Source organism: Pantherophis guttatus, chromosome 1 (assembly GCF_059756535.1).
Source record: "Pantherophis guttatus breed Tessera chromosome 1, ASM5975653v1, whole genome shotgun sequence".
Classification (NCBI taxonomy): domain Eukaryota; kingdom Metazoa; phylum Chordata; class Lepidosauria; order Squamata; family Colubridae; genus Pantherophis; species Pantherophis guttatus.
In genome coordinates, this window is record NC_142063.1 from 263,591,670 (window position 1) to 263,617,624 (window position 25,955).

General features: G+C 32.1%; 1 protein-coding gene across 5 annotated transcripts in view; it reads left to right on the forward strand.

The window, feature by feature from the left end:
- STXBP5 (syntaxin binding protein 5) overlaps positions 1-25,955 on the forward strand; it is a 109,005-nt gene that overhangs the window by 76,997 nt on the left and 6,053 nt on the right. For 2 of the 5 annotated variants that reach the window (XM_034418976.3, XM_087887381.1), the window contains 10 exons: positions 960-1,138; positions 2,519-2,644; positions 4,073-4,224; positions 10,469-10,534; positions 12,779-12,838; positions 12,937-12,984; positions 18,521-18,571; positions 21,668-21,907; positions 23,124-23,493; positions 24,891-25,056. In XM_034418976.3, the coding sequence (XP_034274867.1) occupies positions 960-1,138; positions 2,519-2,644; positions 4,073-4,224; positions 10,469-10,534; positions 12,779-12,838; positions 12,937-12,984; positions 18,521-18,571; positions 21,668-21,907; positions 23,124-23,493; positions 24,891-25,056 (1,458 nt within the window). The remainder of the gene's footprint in view (positions 1-959; positions 1,139-2,518; positions 2,645-4,072; positions 4,225-10,468; positions 10,535-12,778; positions 12,839-12,936; positions 12,985-18,520; positions 18,572-21,667; positions 21,908-23,123; positions 23,494-24,890; positions 25,057-25,955) is intronic. The other 3 variants (XM_034418978.3, XM_034418979.3, XM_034418980.3) reach the window with 3 other exon arrangements.

The window sequence follows — 25,955 nt, forward strand, 5'->3', positions numbered from 1 at the left end:
GTATCACAGCAGCCACCAGCCAGCTTGCTTGTGAGCACCCTTGGACTTGCAACTTCCTGCCAGCTTCCCCATTGACTTTGCTTGCTGAAAGTCACAAGGAGGTAAATGAATTGCAATCCTCGCTTAATGACTGCAACAGAGACTGCCAGGATTGCTGTCACTAAGGGACATGGTTGCATGAAATTGTACTTTACGACAACATTGCTTAGCAATGCAAATTAGTGTCATAATTATCTGTAGCTGCCTTCAATTGAGAAATGTTATAGTTTTGTCAATTCATTTTTATCATGTCCAGGAAATTTGTTTATTCTATTATTGATTGTTTGATTAGGTTTATGGACCTGATGGAGACTACGGTAGGATTTCAGTATAAGAAGATACAGTACAAAAATCTGATTGGGTGTCATTTATTCTAGATGGAAATGCTTATGGAGTCTCTTAGGTGTTGAATGACAAGAATAGAAATACAATGATTCTTTAACCAGAGTAGGATGTTGAGCTAGTTCTAGATGTCTAGCAGCAATATTTGATTACTTCCTCAGGCTTGGGAACATGATATAGGAATTCCAGTGATATGGAGTGCTGGAATTAGCTTAACTGACAAAGATGTGCCAAAATCTCCTGTTATTTCAGAGTCATCTATTCTGGTTTCTTGTAAGCTTTTAGTAGCAGCTCAAAGTACTGGTGTTAATATTTAATGACATCACCTAGAAGCATTTGCCCTGTATGTAGCTCTCTAGTACTCAGATTTAAAAGTAGCATTCTTTAATGTCTGTCTTTATGGAAGTTAGAGCCATGGGTGACATCTTCATAAAATACCTGCTTTGTTTTTGTAATAGTTTGATGGATGCATTTCAGCTTCAGGATATTGACAAGATCAGTTATTTGCCTTTAAGAGAATGCGTCACTAATTTTAAATTCTTGTTATCAAGTTTGTGTTTTTTCATTCTCATTTGCAGATGCTTGAAATACGGCTGTTGTATGAAATAAATTATATAGAATCTCCTGATCCTGAGCAAATGCCACCATTACCTACTCCAGGCACAGGTTCCAATCCTCAGTCCATCATCCCCCAGTCTCATCCCTCCACTAGCAGTAGCTCCTCTGATGGACTTCGTGATAATGTCCCATGTTTAAAGTAAGTATAATAATGTATTCTAAATAATGGGCATTGCTTATCTTGAGTGCTTAAGCTGATGGAAATACTTCAATGTATTTTGTCACATATTGTTTTAGTTAGAACATTAAAATATAGTCAGCTTCAGAATCTGAACACACAAGGAGTAGTGGTGTAGAACTATCACTTGTTGATGCTGGGTGACTTCATCTTCCCTGCTTTAGGGGCCGACTCTGACAAGGCTTTGGAATTCTTGGCCTTCACAATCATACTTCAAGTCATCTATGGCCTGACATGTATAGATGGTCATACTTCAGATTTCATATTTGCCTTGGACTGATGTTATATCATCTGAAACTAAAAGGGATATGATACCCTACTGTTATGGTCAGATCATATTGTTACTTAGTTACAGTTATAGTCACCTCTATAGGATGTCAAGATTATTTGAATGGCTCATCCCAGGCACCTAATGGATTCTATTGATTTCTGAGGAAAGTGTCAATAGAGACCTCTCCTTCCTGGATGCTGTGACCAATTTACACAATACTTTGTTCACAAAATTACTCAGACTCATCATAGTCGTGCATCTCCAAAGGCAATGTCTGTGGTAATAACTGGGATATTATTTTGCCTTGTTCTCTGGAATTCCTTTTGGACTGTTTGTTCTGAGGAAGTGGACAGAGTGCTGCCTAGAGCATCCATTGTTACATGTAGGTTGGACCCCTGCCCATCCTGGCTATTGTGAGGGGTGGTTAAAGGAACAATATGTGGAGATCCATGAGCCTTTTAGTACCTCCTTAGATTTGGCTGCCTAGAAGAAGGCGATAAACACTACCCTTGCCAAAGAGAATAATTCTTAAGCGTTCTCTATGCCATAGTCTTGCATAAATATTGTGCGACTTCCAATATTCATTTTCTGGGGAATGTCACTGAAACAAACAACTTTCTTCAATCTGGGCTAAGGCTATCATATAGACTGAGACAGCATTCAATTCCCTTTGCCATTCTAGACCTCTTGGCAGCTTTTGATATTATTGATCATAGTATCTGACTAGACGACCTCTGAGCCTTGTGAAAGTTTTTGTTTTCATTCTTTTAATGTTTTATTGTAACATCTGAGAGTGTAAGATTGAGGTGGGATAAAAACTGAATAAATACAAGAATAGATAAAAATTCAAAAAGAGAGCATTTTTATGAATTAAATGTTTACAGTTATATGCTTTGCTCTAAATGTTTGCTTGTGGATGTTTAAAGAATCTTCAAATCAATTAACTATTTCTCAGTAAATATTTACAGCTGCTCTAGCATGCAAAAATATGTAAAACCAATAATCAAATATATATCTTTTGAAAAAGACTTTCACAAGGCGTATTAATGCACTTTTCACTTATGTTGCAGAGTTAAAAATTCTCCCCTTAAACAGTCTCCAGGATACCAGACTGAGCTAGTTATCCAGTTAGTATGGGTGAGTGGTGAACCTCCTCAGCAAATAACAAGTCTTGCAATCAACTCTTCCTATGGATTGTAAGTAAACTGGTTTTACATTTTATCTCACTCAGATACTATATTAGAAAATGAACTCAATATTTTATCTCACACAAATAGTAAATGAACTCAGTATTTTTTTATCCAGGTACTTTAAGGTTATATACAGCTGTATTAATCTAGTGGTATATATTACAGTAGTGCTGTAGTCTTAGTCTAGAGTCCCCTTAATTATAATAACAACCTATTGCATTTCTGTATAATTAGTGGGAGAAATAACTATTGATGTAAGGTGTGTATGGCATTTTTTCCAAAAAAGATTAATTGCTTTTAAAATAAGGCACACCTTTGTAAAATTAATTAAACCTACATTTATATCTGCCAATCATTCTTTCATGAATAATAAGATGTACATATATTTTCCTTACAAAACAAATATTTAAAAATTGAAATTTTTAAAAAGTATGATTGATGTAAGATGAAGAGGAAAGCGTAACTGTACTGGGAAGGGAAAGAGAAAGAAAGGGAACAAAACTGAATGGTAATAATATGAGGGGAATATGTACAGTACAGGGAAAAAAGGAAAGGCCTGTTTAAGTACTAGAGAAAGGGTTAAAAATCACTAGATAAGCAATCCTAACTGCTGGCTAATCTTCAAAGACATTGTTACATTTCAGCAGAGATGCCTCAATTATTTGCATCTTTGTCCATTGCTATCTATTAAATATTCTCTTTTTTTAATCAGAGAATGTTAGAAGCCCCTCAGTTCACAAGTACCATAATTGTTTGGGGTAAAATGTCATTATTTTGTGTATTATGAATAGTATTTATTCATATTGCCCAACTTGATTGGTGTTGTGTCTGTTCATTTATATGGATGATTAATTTTGTGAAACTGTCTACATATCTAGAAAATGTCAACCAATATATTCCCATGTCATAGCATTATAATAATGTATTAATATTTTGTATGTATTTTTAAAGTTATTAATGTTTAATTTATTAAACATTGGCTGTTTAATAAATTAAGCAGCCAATGTGGAACTTAATATTAAAGGAATTTTATATATATAAATTTTTATAAAATAATGAAAGGTTGTTGTCAAAATCTATGTCAAAAATCTATAGCTGTAATATTTATTGGTTTGATATGTTGCTATGTTTTAGTCAAAAAGTAGAATGTCTGAAAAACTGATAATAATGAAACTGTATATTCTAGAGCTGTAGCTAAAGGAAAGTGTTTGTAAAAATTAAAATCTTTGATGATAGAGTAAGAGAATCAGAATGTAATAAGAGCAGGAAACCTTGAGGAAAAGGCTGATATTCAGATATTTAAAATAAATCCATGTTACTATTATTAAAGTTATTTTTCAGTTACTTTTTAATCTAAATGTGCATTTTGGAAAATTAAGATATCGGTAGAAAACATTCATCTGAAATATGTTTTTTCCAATAACTCTTTTCCAGAGTAGTTTTTGGTAATTGTAATGGTATTGCAATGGTTGATTACATTCAAAAGACCATGCTTTTAAACCTTGGCACTATTGAATTGTATGGCTCTAATGATCCTTATCGGAGGGAACCTCGATCTCCACGTAAAAGTAGACAACCATCTGGAGGTAAGGGGCTAATAAAAATGTATACTTTGCTTTTTAGAAGTGTGGATTACTAGCTTTTTCTTTGAAAATGACAAGTAATCAAAGCCAGATAGTAGCTACATAGATAGTAGGATTTTCTTCTAGAAAACCTCCCTTCTGGTTGTCATGGACAGACTTACTCATACTAAATTGTTCAGACACTAACACCTTTTTCAATTAAACAGTATCAATTTATCATATTCTGCTCATTGTTTTCAAATTCTCCCTCATGGATTTCTATTTGCAAATTTCTGAACTAATTACTTCAGTCATAACCCCCAACACTTCACCCATCTTTCATTTTTATTTTTTTTAAATTCCATACTTATTATAGTATATTAAATTTGATTGGCTTAAAAAAATCAACAGTCTCTGTCATTAGAAGTGTGGCCTGTATCTGAACAGACAATTCTGGAAGTGCTGAACACTACTCACTAGGACTAGGCAGCTGTTAATACCTTCTTAAAGTAGCTCTCTTTACAGCTGCGTTTGTAAGTCTAGGATAGGCATGCTACAATTAACAGGAGTCAGCATGGGTTTGCCACAAATAAATCATGTGAGTCTAACTTCGTTTCCTTCTTTGATAGAGTTACTAACTTTGTAGACATAATGTACAGTGTCTTAGTGAAGTTAGACTTTGGCAAGCTTTCAACAGAGTACCACATGATATTTCATTTATAAAACAGTAAAATATGAGTTAAATGTTAGCTGGGCCCACAGTTGATTGAATGACTTCTTGAAAGACTGGTCATTAACATTTCTGCTTGGAGGGTAGTATCAAGTGAAGTGTCAGAGAGCACAGTCCTAGTCTCTGTGCTGTTCAACTATTTTTTTTATTAATGACTGGGATGAGATTGTTTAGAGAATATTTACCAGATTTATAGATGATACCAAACTGAGTGGAGGAGAAGGAATTTAGATGAAAGAAGACTCAAAAAATCTAGACAATCTTGAGCAGTTAGGCCGAATGCAATTAATTGAATGGAATTAATAGAATGAAATTTAGTGGGCAGGAAAATTAAAGTTCTAAATCTAGATAGGAAAAATGTATAGAATGATGAAGATCTTGCTTGGCAGTAATACGTGTAAAAAGGATCTGACTGTTCTTGTTGATTACAAGTTAAATTCAGCCAGCCGTGGGGCACTGCTGCTAAAAGGGCAAATGCTATTTTAGGATGCATTAACAAAATAGAGTCCAGATCATGGGAAGTAATTATTAACTCTACTCTTGCCCTGGTCAGATCCCATTTGGAATACTGTTATGGGCATCACAGTTCAAAAAGGATGGTGACAAATGAGAATAAGTTCAAAGAAGGACTTCCAAAATGGTGAAGTATCTGGAAGTCAAGCTTTAAAGAGTCAACTCAGTAGAAAAGATGACTGAGAGAAGATACGATAGCAACTTTAAAATATTACATATAAACTGAAATGGACATTTTTTTTCTGTTGACCCAGAGGACAGGACCAGAACTAATGTTTTTTTCAAAGATTTTATAGTAGCTCTAAATTGTGATAAACTGAAGTAATTGTATAAAAGTGCATTTGTAGCTTTCTTCTAGGCAAATAATAGAAATAATTTCTGTATTCATTTTTTAATTTTTTTAAGCAGATTCTATTTCTAATATATTTTACTCAAATCAAGATCTGCCGTAGATTTTCCTGGCTTCCAATGCAAAATGCTGGTGTTTTGTCTTTTCTTTTTATTGCTTCACTAAGGCATGCTGGCTGTTGTTTCTTGCATGTGTGGCCACTCTAGCTTATATTCAGACTCTGTGAAAAATCTTCTCACCTCTAACATATGTAAGTTATCTAATGACAATGTAGTAGACTTAGGTTCAGCATAATTATTCATGTTTCCTGAGATTTATTTTATGTTAGAATTTTCTAACTGTAGTATGAACGAAAAATGGATTTTTATATTTACATATAAAAGATATGAGAAACATATTGTTATGCTTTTAGTGCAAGATACAGAATATGCATGGTTTCTCCATATCTGCTTCATCTCTCTGTGCCAGTTACACTGTGCTGTATTTGGTTTACAGCCAACAATTGCCAAATCTCACCAGCACTATTTAGTTATTACAGGTACCTTCTAGTATAGGCTTTGGAAAGAGGCTATGAGAAACTGTCTTATCTGGTCTCTTTACAAGCCAGTAAATAAGGTGCCTTTTCCAGATTCAGTATTTGAATTTTCCTGCCATGTTACATAGTTCATAGTTCATACCAGATGAAAGTTAACTGTCAGATGAGAAAGGAAAAATTTAATCTGCGTTTGCTGTTCCTTTCAGTAATGCTTTTTTCTTCTTTTCGTAGCAATGTCACTACAGGTAGTCCTCAACTCACAACAGTTCATTTAGTGACTGCTTAAAGTTACAATGGCACTAAAAAAATGACCTATGTCCGTTTTTCACATTTACTAACATTACAGCATCCACATGGTCATGTGATCAAAATTCAGATGCTTGGCAGCTCATATTTATGACAGCGGCAGTGTCCAGGGTTCATGTCATCAGCTTTTGCTGTCTTCTAAAAGCAAAGTCAATAGAGAAACCATATGTATTTAATAAACTATGTTAACAACTGCACTGATTCATTTAACAACTGTGGCAAGAAAGGTTGTAAAATGGAGCAAAATTCACTTAACACCTGCTTCACTTAGCAACAGAAATTTTGGGCTCAATTGTGGCCTTAAGTCAAGAACTACCTGTATATTGTCATTAATTGAACAATGTTTCAATGTTTTGTTTTTACAAATAACCATGCAAAAAATGCTGCAACTTTAAACTAAATCCAAAGTAATCTTTTCCTACTGGATCCCTATGAATGAGGGCTGGGAAGCCTGTAAAGTTCACCATTTGGTGGTTATAGTTTCTCACCCTGCCATAATAGACATCAGAGTGTTTCTTCACAAGCTAGTATGTGTGCCACACATCTCCGTCACATGGTCGTTTTCTTTCATGATGGTCTCAAAAATTGATTCTACTCCATTTGTATTCTCTCAGATTGGCATGGTCAGCATATATCCTGCTAAGGGTTTAGATTCTTCTCTTAAGCCTCATTAAATTTTTATCATCTCTTCTCTTCCCATTCTCCTTGGTGAATAAGGAGATGTCAATAAAGCAAGAACCCAGATTTCTCTGAAACCATCAAGAATTCACTAAAAGTTGCTTTTGCTCAAGAATGATTATTCTTCAAAGCTTTCTTATTTGGGGAATAACTTGTCATGAGGAAGGAGTGATTGCACGTATTTGGCATAGTAACCTTGAATTTGTCAAATATTTTATATTTTATTTTTTTCATAATAATTACAACATATAAAATAATTTATATTTTATTTTTTTACAATAATTACAACAGGATGTATACTGAAATTTTTAGTAAGATACTTCTGTATCACTATGACTTCAAATGAAATAGGACACATAAATGCATTTTACCCATCATATTGATCTATCAGTACAGGATAGTACAGTATCAGTATAGGATATTCTACTGCAGAAATAGGAAAGAGAAGTAAGATATACGAAGTATGAAAGAGATTATCTCAGGCTGCCTTTATTTTCTAGTTACAATATATGATGTTAGAGTAAAAATATAGAGTGAGTTATTATATATAACTATATTACACAATGTATATGGTTTCCAGAAAAGTAGAATTATTTACCCCAAATTTTTTACCTGAATTTTAAAAAAGTGGCAAAAGTATTAGAAAGCAAAGTTTGCAGGTGGTAAAAATCACTCCCACTAGTAGTAATTGCAGAATTATAAAAAGATTGCATATGTTAGTTGCAACAAAAGAAAAAAATAGATCCTTTCACCAAAAATGCTATTAAAAAGTAGTAAACTTTCACTCAATTCAAACATAGTAACTTCATCAAAGTTGTTTTTGTAGAAGTATGCCATAAAACAGCCCTTTAAAAAGTGACTAGAGTACTGTTCATTATTTATCTTGTGCTGACATGTCTAAATTATAAAGTTCTAACTGCTAACAATATGCATCTCAACCAGTGACATGGCTTCTATTTATGTAACAAAATAATTTTTATCTCCCAGTTAGTTCTTGAATCTTCTCATCAGTCAGATGTTTTCCCAGGAATTTTTGAATCTACTATTCTTTCAGCAGCTTCATGCAAAATCAAAGAGACATGCCTCTCTGAAAAGGGGTGATAGTGAAGGATAATTTTAAGCCCTTGCTGCTTTTCTTTATATTCTGCCTTTCTCCTCCCCATTTTATTATCAGTAAAAGACATAAGGCTAAAAGACATAAGGGCTTGTGAAAATTACCAGTTAATGGGAAAACACAATTGGAATAGTCAATAGGAATATACTACAAAGAAAAAGAGCATTTCTCTTCCAATATGAATATTGCTTCCAGTATCTATTCTGACTTTCTGCAGGAATTTAAGGCAAGTTACATGGAGGTTCTCCTTCAATTTGTCTCCACAGCAACAGAGTAATGCAGTTGGTTGAGCTAGATTTCAACTGGGTCATTTCAATCCTAATACAACAGTTTAATCAATACTGTGCTATTTTTTGTTCTAATTCTACAGCTTTACCTCACCATCTCTCATACTACAACCCACCCACCCCCAATTTTATCTATGGACTGCCAATGTCTATTTCATTTTTGTGCGGGGTTCAGTTTCAATCTTTTAAGGGTGAATTGAAGATAAGATATGAACAGTTTATGATTCCCGTGTTAGAGTTATTCCCATTATTAAATTGCTTAATAGGCTTTTCATCTAGTTTTAATCAGCAAAAACTATTTGACCCTAAGTGTGTAAACTCTATTATTTACAACTCATTAAATTGTAATTTATACTGATTTTTCACAAATGCAGTATTTAGTGAAATTAAAAGGGTTATAATAGAAATGAAGCATAAACTGTCTTTTCCAGTCTGTTATCTTTCAACACATTTGAATGTTTCAAACTGAGAAAACAAAGTTTATTCTTTTGTGATGAAAGGAAGCGTGGCTTATTCTTCCCTGTATATGGAGAGGCCTGGCCAAATTCCATTATTGGAATTATTTTTAATGACTGTGTAAACCAAATGAGAGTCTTTAATCACAGTAACAACTGTTGTATCTTTTGCAATTCAAGAAGTATCATTGCAATATGAACAATTTATGTTTTAAGGGTTTTTCATATTTAAAATGCACAATTGAGTTTGCCCTGGGACAATATATAATAAAAGTGAAGTATTACTATAATACAAGTCTAATGTTTTGGCTCGAGGGCTCATTTGAAATTTTTAGAAGTATCATACATACCATTATAAAATGAGTGACAGTGGACGATTGGTCATTGATGAAATGCTACAGTAATGGGTTTTATAAAAAGGTTACTTCAAGGCTACAATATAAATAATGTGAGACCCTGAATAAATAGCATAGTTGATGCTTGGGCCTTGCAAATAGAAACTCTGTTGCCTTAGGATTTTCTTCTGTATAACCATTACCAGATTCCACCCTCATATGCCAAATCTTCTGACAGCACAACTGAATTGAAATCTTCTGACTGCACAATTGTGCAGTAGAGACTTTCTACGTACACTATGTCATGTGCACATATTTCTACCTGTCTCTCTTGATTATTTTTGTTCTTTCATTCTTTCATCCTTGATTTGTTCCACCTGCCTACCTCACCTCCTCATTGTTCTTCATAGCCTTTTTCATTTTCTTTCCCTCACTCCATCTGATCATTTACATCATTTCCCTGGTATTTTGCTGCACACAAGTTTCCCCCTAAATTACCAGTCTTGTCTGTACTTTTTGGGGAGGGAGGGAACCAGGGCCTACAAAATGTCTTTTGGGGTTGTACTGTTTGCTTTAATATAATAATCATCTGTCCTCTAAAATGGAAAAGTCTTTTACAAACCAGTTTGCAAAACTTTGACAAAAATATGCTATCCACACATAGTATTGAGTACTGGGGTTCAGAGATTGAAAGGGGGGAGGGTTTAAATTAAAACAGTAGTTCTCCAGAATGGAGAATTCTGGCATTTTAAATTAAAAAAGCAGAGAGTGGTTATTCTGTTTCATTTGCTGTTTGTACCATAGATTGTATTATGTTCCAGATTAATCATGTGCAGCTGCACTTTATATACTTGTTACATTTATACACTTGGTCTCAATAAACAAAAATCTTGTGTATTTTATTTTCCAAAATAAATCTTGTTAAAAATCTGAAAAAAAGTCTATTGTATGCTTTTTGTTTTACAGCAGGTCTTTGTGATATCAATGAAAGTACTACAGTACAAGAGGATCGTTGCAAGTCACCCACTTCAGGTAATTAATTAAACTTGCAAATAGTTTAAAAATGCTATATGATTGGGGAGAAGTGTTCTTTGATTTTTGGGTTCCAGAAGGCACTTCACAATGAACTTCACAATGATTTTTCATATATACAGTTCAAGCAAGTATGTGGTCTTGTTAATATCTTTGTCAGGTGAAAAGTTTGTCCCTGGTTTAATATACAAATTATCTTTATACCATATCCATTTTTATGTACTTATAATTTATGTATACTATTGGCAATAAAAATAATTACAGTATGTAGGGGAGGTGTTTTAATTACCTGGGACCAAGAGTTTCCAAGTAAACTTAAATCCCAGAAATTTCATGCAGTGTTTTTCTAACCATAGGCAAATATGACATTTTTTCTATCATTCTATTGAGAAGCATAATTTCTTTAATCAGAAACAAAAGTTTGCAATTGAGTGTGATAATTTACTTTGGCATGAGCTTCAATTTATATGTGAATGATATAATTTTTATATAGAAGACATCCAAGATTTTATCACATATATATATATATATATATTAATTCTGGAAGTAAGATGTAAAGATCAGAGTGGGATCTAGAATAAAAACAAAACGCGGTGATGGTATCAAAAATATTCATAATTGAGTCAGCATATAAAATAATTATTTGTACTATGTTCCTTAAATATATGACTGTAATGATACCTTTATCAATTTAAATTTAAATGGGTGGTAGCAATCACTTATTTCATTCTATTCCATCATTTTTCCTGTAGCCTGAATTATTACAGTGGCAGCAATCTGAGATGCAGGGAGGGAAAGGGTACCAAAGTACTCTAAAAGTATCCACTGCTGGTGGGAAGGCCTTTAGGAATTAGTAGAAAATTTGGAAAAAAAATAGATCATATTGTCATAGATGGTGTAATTTAGAATAATTGCAGGATCTTCATGATTTTTTTAAACGTATTTAATTTATTTTGAGAAGAGTCTCTTATTTATTTGAGCTTAATTGCAATGTTACCCAATATTGGAGAATAGAGTTAGCTATCATTTGAAAGAAAGAAACAAAGCATATTCCAAAATTCAACATAGATTCTTAGAAAGAAGTAGTTCAAAATAGTTATTTCCATCGAGTCTTGTTATTTTTAGAAGTAATGTTACAGGTAAGTAAAATATTATTTCTTAAGAAGTTTTGATATATAGGAAAGCAACTGTGTTTTAAGTTTTGTTTAAATATTCCTGAAGAAATAATAAAGACAAGTATCCTTGTATTTTCATTTTTTTGCATGAATCATCTCAATTTAGATAGGATTGCAATTTCTAATGGTAAGTCATCCTAGAGAATGTAATAGAGTTTTTTTTTCCTTGTCACTAACATGCAAATCCTAACCTAACCTTTGAATATGCACTAATTCAATTTTATTAGCCAATTCTGTTACTCTTCATGGCTTCTATAGATTACACATATGAGATTTGCCCTGTGCAGATGTTCTGAGAAGTTCTCTAAATAAGCTTTTTTAAAAGCAGGAAACTCATATAAATTAATCATTGTGCCCAGAGTTTTTTCAGTTCCTCTTCTACAGGTAATAGAAAAATCATTATGTTTTGAAATGAAGAGTGGCACTTTATAATCAACTATTCAATAAATCTTTCACTGATGTATTTTCAATCTTAATTTATTTCTTTTCTTTTTGATTTAGATTGACTACATATATAATTTACCATTGGAATTTAAAATATAAATTATATTGTCTGTCATTATGCACTATGAATTTTTTTGTTAAACGTAAAGAGTCTTGTCAAATTTTATTTTTCTTTACAGTATTAAATAAATATGTATCATCTGCACTTGTTTAATAGATGGAGTTTGATTACCTTTCATTAGGAAATGAATACTTTAGGCAAAATAATGAAACATAATGACATGGTGACTGATTGAAAACATAATGACATGGTGACATAGGAAATACAAAGTTGTCTGTGAAACTAAGGTCCTTTTACAAATTCTGTGGCATCAAAGGGATGAAAGAGGTATAATTGGAGAGCTGAACTTTATATAGACATTCTTACCAGTACAAAAAATTTAAATACAAAACTTATCCATACTCAGTGATGATATATATTTTAGACTATCATTGCATTTGATGCAGACTAGGACATTGTGTCCTTTCTTTATTTTTACAATCCGTTCCAATTCCTTGCCTGTATGTATTTTGTTTTGAACCTCTTTTCTTTATATTCCTTTCATTCTTGTCTTTACTCATGTAGGTTCTGGTTCCCCCAACAATTCTGGTGATGAACAAAAAATGAATAATTTTATAGACAAGGGTATAGTATTTTTATTTCTAAGAGTACAGTATTATCATTGATTTCACTAGCTTATCTTTTTAGTAAATTGACATTTTCTATCAAAATATTATTTGCAGTGAAAACCAAAAGCAGAAAGTTTTCCAAGATGATAGCCAGTGATATAGGTAGGAACTAGAAAAAAATATCCTTTGCTCCTTCCTGGCACTTTATTCTATGCAGCACTTAATTCAGTTGTAAAACAAAGCAAGCTGCAGTGCATTACTATTAAATTAATACTCTCCTAACCATTTATTTGCTTATTTTCTAAAATACTTTGCTTTGTCATTTAATCAAGGAGATGGGCTCTTAATTTTTTTCTAATTTTATGCACACATTCCTCTACCCAAAAAAATGGCTTATGGTTTAAAATATTGAAGAAGTTCAATCGTGTAAGCATTACTGCATAAATCATTTGTAACTTGGTCCTCTTGAATAGATCTAATTATCTTGAAATGAATCATTATAGATCCTTTCCTATTTTAAGAATAAAAGTATGACACATTTTCATCTCTGAATAACTGCTAACCAAACTAATATAATTGACAATAAATTGAAAATTGTAACATTTGCAGTACATGTGAATGATGATTGAACCCTTCTGTTCTAAGGATGTAACTATGGTGAATGATGAATTAACATACAGGAGAGATAGGCATACTTTCTTGCTTGGATATGGTTATTTTGCTTTTTAACTTTTATTTTAAAGTACAAAGATACTGGTTTTCTATTAAAATTAAAGCTCTAATTCTTTGGCCATTTATCTGGGAGAATGTACTTTAATTGAGTGGCGCTCACTTGAGTATATATTACATTATTGCACTATAAAGGCTCTTCTTCTTCCCTATATTTCAATTTCTGTCATTTTTACTTTTATGATTTTAGTAAGAAGATATATCTATTTGCACAGAGCTTGGCTCATTCAAAACTTGTCTTTTATAGCACACCTGATAAGTTATCTCTTTTCTTTTAGACAATGTTCAAATGATTTATATATATTTCATATTGTTGCATATTTGATAAAATTATTGTCTAATAACTTCCAGGTTTTGAGTGAGAGTGTTGAAATCAATGTCTTTCTTACCTTATAGTTTTTCTGAAATTAGAATTCAGTAGAAGTTCATGGTGACGGGTATTATAGCAGATGGTTTGGAAAAATACATTTTTAAAATCATATTAACAGCATTGAATGATAAGCACTCTTAACAAAAAAAATTATATTTCATTTTGAAAAAATCTATATTATAATAATAACCAAACCTGCTAGATACATTTATGTTGTACTAGCAGTGTAATGTAGATTTTTAAAATGTATTATATGTTATTTTAGGAGCATCAATATTAGGTTCTTCTGGATGGATCCTACGCCATTCAGATAATGCTACAAACTGAGAGAGATGGATGAATCAAATAGGAAATAAAGTAAATTCAGTAGTTCCAATGTAATATAATACTTATGACACAATGAAAGTACTTAGTTTTAATGTGTTTGTTTCCATTAGTCTGGTGTAATCTACAATTAAAATAGAACTATTCAAAATGAAAACACTTATGATTATGTGCAGCAATTGCTTTGACTAAGTAGCAGAGAAAAATAAAAATTACTCATTCTATTAAATAATATATAAATGGAGAAGTAGTTCTGGTCACATAATTATTTCAGATAAATAGTTGCAAAACTAATATTTCTGGAGGGGGAAAGAAAGAAGAAACCCCCCCAAAAAAGGGGGATTTACATTATTCCTGAAGAATTGGGGGAATTAAACTGGACTGAAGAATTGGGGGGAAAGGTAAATGCATTTTTATTTTTTTTTAGAATTATGAAAAAAATGACAAATTTTCTAGATATTGTAAACTTTTGTATCCCACCAATGATATCTAATACCGATGCAACTACAAGCCTTTTCTGTACTGAATTATTCCAGTTGCTATGCTTATGACATATAGTCCTTTTAAGATAGGAGTTAGGATTAGTGTTCTTGGGAAGTGGGGAGGAATATTTTCATTTTCAGAAGAGAAGAGAATTCATTGCTTCTTCTGATGATTTTATCTGTTTTCCTGCTTGCCTGACTCAGAGGACTAAGATTGCAGTGAAAAACAAGAAAATGATTGCTTGATTCATATAAGTCAGGGAAAGTTAGAAGGTGCACTCTGTTCCACTATGTTTACTCTTCAGATTCAAAATATATCATAGCAAATTTAATAGTTTGGAAAGAAATCATCACATTTTTTGTTGATTTTTTTGGTTATCTTTCAGTGTATTAATCTTATTTTAGTTCCATTAGTACTTTGTAAATTATAATCGGGTTTTTAATAACCTGTTATTTAATGGAGAAATCATACAGAGATATATGTTTGACTACAGCAACATTAATTTATCAGTAAATCAAGATTTATATATCATGTTTTATGTTTCATTGAACCTCTTTTTCTTATTAAATGGTGGGTTTTTTTTACTTTTTTCTCTGGGGTCAAAATTAAACAAGATTTTTTTTTTTATTATTTATATGCCGCCCTTCTCCGGAGACTCAGGGCAGCTTACAATGCGCTAAGCAATAGCCTTCATTCTTTTGTATATTTATACAAAGTCAGCTTATTGCCCCCACAACTGGGTCCTCAATTTACCTACCTTAGAAAGGATGGAAGGCTGAGTCAACCTTGAGCCTTGGCGAGATTCGAACCTGCAGTAATTGCAGGCATCTGGTCTTAATAACCAGCTTAATTCAAGATTAAAAATCTCTAGAAATGCTTAAATTCATGTTCACCGGTCTATCAAAAAGTGCTTCCTACAAACTACCAGCCTCATGAAGTTTTATTTTCAGAGAAAAAAATACCTTTCATTTCCAGAGAATGGTTGGCAGTTTCAAATGCCATAAGGAAGTTCATTAAGATTTACAAATAAATACTAGTTTCTCAACTTGACTGTATTTCCTCTTGCCATTTAAAACAGATGTAGATACAGTAGAATTCTTCAAACTTCCTGTTAACAAGACAGTGAGAAAGCAAATCTAACCAAGAGTAATCTCTAGTTCAGTTTCTACCCTAATTGCAATAATCAACTTCAGCAAATAAAAGTTTTTATCTGCAATTGTCTGTCAAAAATGATAAACTAGGCAACGTGATTTTGTTCCTGTATAAAATGAGGAAAGCATTGGATTAAATCTATCATAAATTTATATAATAAGTGGGACAAGATGGAGAGATTAGTTTGACAAATGATGTTGTGGTGCCAAAATTAGTCCAAGCAGTGCATGGTTGTACTAAACACTAGTTGAGTAGAGAATAAAAGTAATAAATGGTGTACTGAATAGTCTTGCATATAAAATTTTAAATCAATAGATTTTAATAAAACTTTATATTGTTAATAAAATTGTTATATACACAACAGTGTGAAATCTCAGCTGCCAGTTCTTTAGTTGGTATGGCATTCCTATGCATCAAATTCTCCCAAGAATCTAGGCTATTGTAATGTATCAGCATAATATGTAGTATGTGTTCCAAGTAGTATCTTTTGTAATTGAATGATGGAAATTCTGCCAGTGTACAGATTTTCTAAGTGCCATCAAAATTTCCATCTGTCAATTAAAAAATTACAATTTGTAATTTACAGATGGAAATCTAATATATGATATATAATTATTTCAATATTTAGGATTTAGAAGGGTGACTTATATGTTATGCCATTGGTGACTATTTAATTTTTTTCTGCTCTGTGGATTATATAGAATTTGCCCTGATAAGCACTTTTAATATATATTGATTATAATTTAATACCAACATTATTTTAATATATTGGGTTTAATAAAGTCATATAGGTCCTTCTGTTTATAGTGGATGGTAGTTTTAAAAAGGAAGTGACACTTGATTAAAATTAATCAGATTATTATACCTTAGGGTGTGTTTTAAGTGAAACACAAGTATAGCCGCTATTTCCAAATTTAGATTAATCTAATCAGAAAATAGTCAACACTCTTTGGTTTCATTTATTAGAGATTATTTGGCCAACTTTTTACTGGTTATTGTGCAGTATACTTGAATATTTACTAATGGTTGGGGTAAAGGTACAATTTTTTTAATAGGAAAAAGATGGCGAACTGTTGTATACTAATTATAATTTCCAATCTTCAGGTTTCTAATGCCTACAGAAATTTAGCCTTTTAAAACTGTGTGTGTGGATTGAAGTTTGCATGAACCTGTGTTGCTGTCTTTGTCTGTCTTCAAGGTGGTGAAAGATTTCCATTGTGGATTTTGAAAACTCCCCTAAAAATAAAAAGACATAATTGTATTAAATTCTGTCAAAATTGTACTTAATAAGGATTAAGCTGCCTAGATTCTTAATTTAATACCAGAGAGCGTGTTAAACCCCACAACTACTTTCAACTATATTTTAAGCTAACAACATATAAAGCAATATACACAATATAATACAAACGGTGATTTTACATAACATAAAACAATAATTTTACTTCACTTACCTTTAAGCCAATTTAATTACTCTAAAACAAAAAGCAGTAGCAAATAACAGCCTTAGGAAGCTCCATCCCCCAGGCCTTTTATTAGCATAATTTGTATTTTCTGAAGAAGAAGGGAAATTGGTAGAACTTCCTGGAAATAGTTCAGTAATTCCAAGGATCCTTGATGAAAAGGATATGTTTATAGTAGCTATAGTTCTAATTATGTTACAAGGCCTTTTCATTTAAATTCTTTTAAAGCTTTCTGATTCTAGATTTTAGGCAGTATAGTGTATTTCTTTAATATTTTATTTTCCTGCAAAACATGGCCTTGTCTTATTTATTGATGTAAAACATGTTTATTTTTATTTATTTATTTATTTATTAAAAAACTGTATCACAAGATGCCTTAAGAAACAGTTTTATTCTTAGCAACTGCAAGCTTTAAGGGATAAATCTTGTATTATATAACCAAATAATAGAATCCTCTTTATTCGGGTTATATCTGTCCTCAATAATAGGGACAGAATGTCTTTTTGAAAACCTCTTTTCCTTTTCCCTACACAAGCTAGGAGTAAGAATAGTGGGACACAGCATTGTCATTGGAAAGAGAATGCTCACTCATACCAATGCCTGCTATGGCTATCAGAAAGCATCATTTATAAATATGCTAGAAGTATCTCTATAGTGTATCTCTAATAGCCCTATGTAGCCCTATATTTCACCCTTTGTGGTGTTTTAATTTTCCTATAAATCTGTAAATCTTTCTAACATTCAGCGGCTTTTGGAGACTCAATCTCCTGGCAATTTTCTGTGATCTTTGCCATTTTAGAATTGCAATATTTGGGACAGAATATTGTCTTGTAAAAAGACATTTAAATAACTTTGGCTCCATCTTGATCGTATTGATTAAAAAAATGTATTTGGGGGAGCACAAATATAAATCAGAATATCTAATGCGCCACAATAAAGACCTAATAATTTTAAATATTAGTATTTTTAACTTGCTTTAATTCCAGAAAAAGTAATTGTCATACTCTCATTGCACCTTTGTAATTAAACTTTTCATAAATATTTGTTTACATACACATACTTCCTTGCTTAGAACTAATATATGAATTCTGAATTTGAAAACTGACAATTTTAATTATTTCATATTCTCTGAAAATATGATCATTCTAGTTTTATTACAAAACTATACATTATTTTTCAGCAAAGATGTCTAGAAAATTAAGCTTACCAACTGAACTGAAACCTGAGTTAGGTAAGTATTCGTTCAAAGCCTGTATTAATGGTGTTTATACTCTTTCAAAAGGCTATGAAATACACACTGTGTATTTTGAAATTTCACACATCTAAGTAGGGAAAATTTCCATTTATTTTTCATTGTTCAGTTCCAAGATTTGATGCAGTGCATGTTTACAATTTCATTGCCCTCAATTTGGAACTACTTTTATGTTCCTCTTTAAAAGCCATGAAAATCTCACCCACAGAAGTATAATTTTGTTCATAGTTTATTTTTTAATTTTCATAACTTACACTATTGCTTTCAATAGAAAACAAGAATATAAGGAAATCATACATAATTTTCAGTTTGGAATAAATAATAGTAGTAAGTAATTAGATGGAAAATGCAAATATAAATGTCCCTTTAGCCATAAATTTGGTGGAGAGGATCAGCTTTTTCCGGTGATGTTATCCCATGTTCTATACTGAGACATTAAAATAATGGATATATATACACACCCTTTTTTTGAGAAATGGCAGGATATAAATAAAATAATTTCAGACAATTTTCATGCAAATAATTTTTAAATATGCTCTGGTATGTTAATCTATATTTTATTGGTATCTAAATAGATATATCCTTTGTCTAATCTGCAACTAAATAAATATTAAAATTTCTAATTGTTTAAATCAGTTTGCATATAAAATATCAACTGCCTTAATAAGATTTAACATTGCTCTTTATTCCGTATGGCACAATTTTCTTGTTCACTGATGCAAGGGTCTGAATAACTGTTTCTGAAGATAGTATTACCTTCAAAACATTTTGAAATTGTGGAGGATAAAGAAGTATATTTATATTATGAAACTAATTCATGGTTAATTAGAGCCTGGCCTCACTGAAATTTAAGTTAATATTTCTTTATTATGACATTTCATTATCTAGGATATATCAGTAGAGTGGGCTGAACTCACTTTGAAATCTGTTATGTTTGAATAACTTTATTCAAGCATATTGCTACTTTAAACTACTTATGGAGAACTCTACTAATCTCTTGAAATGTTATTTTGCCCAGAAAGTGCTTCTTACAAAGTATTTTATCATGTAAAACAAATAAAAATACATATAAACTTAGTCAAAAGAGGCTGAATTCACTAATTTATCTAATTTTCTATTTTCAGTTTTATATAAAACACTCTATTTTTGTTCATGGTAAGATTTTATATGAATACTTTGGTAATTCTTCATCTCTTTATCAATTCTTTTGTTTTATTTAAAAAAGCAAAAACAGTTTATAAAACGCTATTCTAAAAACATGCTGACTGTATTGTAACAAAACATGCAAAACATTTTGATCTTAAGAGGGACCAAGAATTCTTATAGTTCCAAAGATATAAGATCTGGGCAGTGAGTATAATCAGAAGTCTGTTTCTAGAATTGGGATTGGGAGCACTCCAACTCTTATTCTGTCAGTCTCTTTAGAAAGCCTCAAAAACTTTTCTGGAAATTTTAGAAAGTTTCAGAAAAAGATTTGTGGGATATACTGGAGTGCATAGGTAAGGAGGAAAGTTATAAAAGAGCCATATTGTACAAGAAATGGGTAGCATCTGTTTATGAGGCATTGGACTATTTTTACTTGGGTCAATCTATATCCAAAAAGTTTAGCAAGCTCTTCTGCTTTTCCATTCATTTTCACTATATTTTTAAAAAGCGAATAGAATAAAAACAAATAGTACTTTTCAGAATTTATTAGCGTAGAGTGATGAGTGTATCCAAGAAGAGCCTTAATTTTTCAAGGAATATTTTAGTTTCTTTTGAAACACACTAGAATTGCCCCATCGAATATTCCTTATACAGTTGAGAATATATTTATAGCTGTATCCAATTGTCTACTCTATATATTATAATTAGTTTTGAAAAATACTAAATTTACAATTTAGATTAAGGCAGTAATAAATAGTATAATTAAATATTCACAAAACCATCTGGAATATATTATTTCCCTATGCAAAGTTTTCTCAATTGGCATACTCTTGCCATAAGGACCCCACATTATGTGTTGTTATTGCATCTAATATATAAATACAATATATACAATATAGCTTTACTAGGGTAAATACCTTTTTATACAGTATGTTCTCTAAAATTATCAGAGTCTGCTTCCTGCAGATTAAATTAGAAATTTACAAGACAGGCTCTAAACCTTTAAAATGATATTGAAAAGATGGTGAACAAATAACTTGCTACTTCCCTTCCAATAACTTCAAACAGATTTTTCACATGAATTCTTTTTAATTATGCTTCGGTACATTTACTATATTTTATCACAATCTTAATCGCCTTTTACTATTCTGTAAACATATCTTTTCCAATCTCATCATCTTTAAAACCATATTCAGTAGGTTACGTGGTTGGTTGTTGTTGATACATGTTTCAGTGTCTGGATTTTTATTTTCTTCTGGATAACTATGCTTATTTTGTTTTAGTTTTTCTGTGCTGTTTCTAATAATTAAACATTCATATAATAATTTCCTTTTTGTATCACTAATCGAAATTACTGAAATTAGGTTAAAAATACCATCATAATGACTGCTCAACAATAAAACTGGAATTCATAGTTTTATATTTGTGTGTATGTATGTGTCAGAGAGACAGATTTGAAAGAAGTTTTCCATTCCAGTGCTGCACCTAGTTTTCATCAAAATGAAAATGGCTGTATATAATTGAAGTAGTACATCATGTATAATGTAATATTTATTTTTGAGAAAACTATAATGGTAGCTACTGTCCTGTTCAAAATATTACTGTGTAGTATGACCTAAGTATACCATACATGTCTAGGTTCACTACTGGATCTGCAGTTCACAGGGAGTTATAGTCAGTTAACTGTCTAATGAGCGTGTTTCTACATTTCCAAATATATAAATATATTTTTATCAATCCTCTGTACTTCAGGTATACAATTTAAAAATCCTAAGCGTACCCCTAAAAATATAATGTCTGATATGAACCTAACATTATTGAGTTGAGATTTTAGAGGTGGATATACTGTATGTAATATGTTCTGTAAAGTATGAAATAGAAACAACAATATTATATTGCAGTATGTTTAATTAATGCAAAATCTTTCAGATGTTAGAGACAATTCCTTCAGCCGATCCAGAAGTTCTAGTGTAACCAGCATTGATAAGGAATCCCGAGAAGCAATTTCAGCTCTCCACTTTTGTGAGACCTTCACCCGAAAAGCCGATACATCACCTTCACCATGCTTGTGGGTTGGGACTACTTTAGGCACCGTTTTAGTCATTGCACTGAATTTACCGCCAGGAGGAGAACAAAGACTGCTTCAACCAGTAATTGTTTCCCCAAGTGGTATGTATTTAAGAAGAAACAATGAACTAGCAAGACAATGATTTTACTATTATTGACAACATACTTTCTGCAATAATCTGCAGAGAAGTGTCTGTATTTTTTTTAAAGAAAAACTTGAGAGGGGAAATATAAGCTTTGGCTGATTGTTTTGATCAGTATGCATTTCATTAGAAAAGGGAAATTTATCATAAATGTCTCTTAATGTAATCTTTTTAAAAATGATTTCACCAGCTTGGTTTTGGAATGTACATACTTTAAATTTGGACTTTAAAGACTTTTTAAAAATAAATTCTTAAAAGTAAAAGGCAGGTCATCAAACCATAAAAGCCTTGAAAATAAAAATACAAAATAATCAGTGTAAAATTTCACTGTAAAACACATTAAGAAGAAAAAGTGTAAATTAGATAAGGAAGGACATTCTAAGGATGCTGTGTGAAGTCTCTTCTCCTTGAGCGATTGTCACTACTGATAGTGTTCACTGTCATTTCACACACAGCAGCACCAATGCTCCAGCATGACACCAATCCTTTGTTAGTCTATTAAGCCTCTGGCTACCTATCTCCCCCTAATCATATGCCCCTTTGGCTGCTCTGCATAGCAGCAGCAGTGGCAGGGCTGAAATAGAGGCTCAGTGCCTTCAACTATCTCAGCCAGCTGCCACTGCCCCAGGCCTCTGCTGTACTTCAACCCAAGCACAACCACTCCCACTGAGAAATGCCACTTCAAGCCTCTTTAGATTGGGAGAGTAATTGGGAACCTGTTTTTCAAGCTTGTATCAAGGAAATCTACCGACGACCTAATAAATAATGCTACATTCTATATTTCAGATTTTAGAAACCTTTAACTTACCTTTAAACATACATATGAGCAATATAATTTCATTTTTTAATGTGTGCCAATATGTTAACAGAAAAAAGTGACAACAAAGGTTATCTAACTTATCAAAGTTTCCTTTAACAAGAACTGAATTGATTATAAATTCATTTTTGTGTTTATGAATAGCTATCCAGGTTTCTAATGGTTTTGCAGTTTAACAATTATTTTAAATGCTTCCAGTTCAGAAAGTTTCAAGTGTTATGTCTGACATGCATATAGTCTATTATGAATAGAATAGATATTAGAGTATTTTACAGATAAAAGTTTCTACTAAAACATAAAGAAAATACCCTTGAGCTATGCACAGCACTGAGAAATATCACTATTTTCTTCATCTTAGGAACTATTCTGAGGCTTAAAGGAGCAGTCTTAAGAATGGCTTTTCTGGACACAACAGGATCATTAGTTCCACCTGCATATGAACCCTGGAGAGAACACAATGTTCCTGAAGACAAGGATGAAAAGGATAAACTGAAAAAACGTCGCCCTGTCTCAGTATCTCCATCCTCTTCTCAGGAAATGATTGAAAACCAATATGCAGTGATATGCTCTGAAAAGCAAGCAAAAGTTATATCACTGCCCTCACAGAACTGTACTTATAAGCAAAATATAACAGAGACTTCATTTGTCCTTCGCGGAGATATAGTGGCACTCAGTAACAGTATCTGTCTTGCTTGTTTCTGTGCCAATGGACATATAATGACTTTTAGGTAAGGTGTTAATTGCTAAAAGGAGAAAGTGTATCTGTTCCCTTGAAAATAAATTACAAAATAAAAATATGAAGGGACAATTAATATAGTTACATAGATATCTAAATCTGTCCCTAGACAGGACTGATTCCCTAGAATCTGTTTTACTTCAGATTATTATTTTTTTCTTATGTTGCTTTATAATTCCTTTTTTATAATGTCTCTTGTGCTGTCTGTAGATGAGCAAGGGAGCAAATCCTACTTTGGTTCCCTTTCTTGTGCCTACAGACAGAGAGATGCCTTAGTATGGCTTAATCAAACCATACTTCATCTTACATTCTGGTTAATTTGATAATCAAACCATACTTCGTTTGCTTGGGTGATATAGTTTGAATTTTTAAAATAACATAATATTTTTGCATTTTTCCTTTTGCTGTCTTCATTTTGAGGAGTGGGTTCCTTGATTTGGTCTGAACTACTTAAAATTAAAGTTAAAAACTGTCTTTTTTTCACAATTGGGGTTTGCTTTGCACTTCCAAATGGTACAGAATGGGATGAAGCTTCAGCAAAAAGTTAGTGTCTAATTGATTCCTTCTGCTGACAACTTTCTTTAGATTGTGTAGCAGACATTTTCTGGGTAGGAACTCTCAGGAGCAGGGGCTATATTGCGATATATTTTTCAGTATTGCTAATAGAAGTTAGAAGAGCTTTGTATTTCCAAGCAAGAATAACATACTTTTCTGTGACATTTATGATAGTTGTTTGTGCTTTTCTATTGTATCTCCTTAGAAGCTTCTGTTAATATATTTTAATTGGGTGTTCCATCCTTGAAGGAATTAAAGGGAGTATATTATGAATTAGAAGCATCACATGGAAGTTTTCTGTAGTGGTCAGAATCTCCCCCCCCCCCCAAAAAAAAAACTAAAAAAAAAAAACTCTGGGATTTTAGTATTTGGTTATTTAGATTATCAATACTGAATAATTGAGAATTTCCAGTATAATTATTTAAATAGAATTTAGGAGTATATGCATAAAGATCTGCGAGAATGAATATGAATATGAATATAAATATGTAATTCTTTGGACTTTGCCACTTATCAGATACAACATCAATAAATTAAATATCAGCATTTTCTTTACTATTTCCATATACCTGATGCAATTATGTAACATCAAAAAAGTTAACATGGATAAATAGTTGAATTGTTTTATGCACACAGTCACACAGACTCCTTGTTAAACACGTTAAAACCTGTTTAAGGCAGAACTTTGTAGGTCAAAGCTATGGAGTCAACAATATATGAGCATTTAAAAGAAAATGAGAACATAAAATGTATTATATTATAAAGCTTTATTAAAGAAGACTAGAATAAGATACTGTGCTTTATTTTAACAAATTTTAATTCTGTTCTTTCAAGTTTGCCAAGTTTAAGGCCGCTATTGGACGTATATTACTTACCACTTACCAACATGAGGATAGCCAGAACATTTTGCTTCACCAACAATGGGCAGGCATTGTATCTTGTCTCACCTACAGAAATCCAGAGAATTACTTATAGCCAAGATACATGTGAAAACCTGCAGGTAATTTTTAAATGTATTGTTATTGAAAAGCATTTATTGAAGAATGTGCTATTTATCTACAAATTATAGGTGTATGTTTTCTTTTCCATCTCAGCATACATCTTTTTAAGATGTGGATATTTTACATGCATCTTAAAGTTTCAATTTAATGTAGTCAAATGAATGGATCCAAGTGTAACATTTTACTGGGTATTTTTTCCTTCAGAAAAAAGTAAACCAAATCCTGTTACCTACACCCTATAATAGTTGGGGATGAGCATAATATGAAATCATTATTCTCAAATTATGGACTCTGAGCAAATTGATGGGTTGCCAATTGCATTGGGCAGATTTGCCCATGCAAAGATGGTCTCTGAAAATTTGACCCAGCACGACCAAGTTCTTGCACAACGCCTGCTTTGTGTAGGGAAACTTGATGGCTAAGGAACATTGGCACATCCACACATTCCTTTCTCAACCCAGCAAGGGGGTTGAAAGCTGCACTGCTTTTTTGTGAGGAATGGCTGGTTGGCTAGTACACCTCAGTGAACTGAGAAAGGAAGGATCTTCATCTTTTTCCACTTCGCAAAATGTAGATATATAAAGTGTGCAATCTGGCACACTTGGAGAAATGTACACCTTGGATATAGGCCATTCTGGTACATGCGGTTGCTGTACACGTCTGCAAAATTGGAAATTGGGAAGCGGGAGGATAGGAAGACATGTAAAAAGCCTTATAGTATGTTGTTAATTTATTTATTTATTAAATTTATTTGCTGCCCATCTCATTTCTTACAACCACAGTTGAGTCCAATGTTTGTTAAGTGAGACATTTGCTAAATCAGTTTTGTCCCATTTTAGGACCTTTCTTGTCACAGTTGTTAAGTGAATCACTTAATCTAGTAACGAAGTTTTCAAGT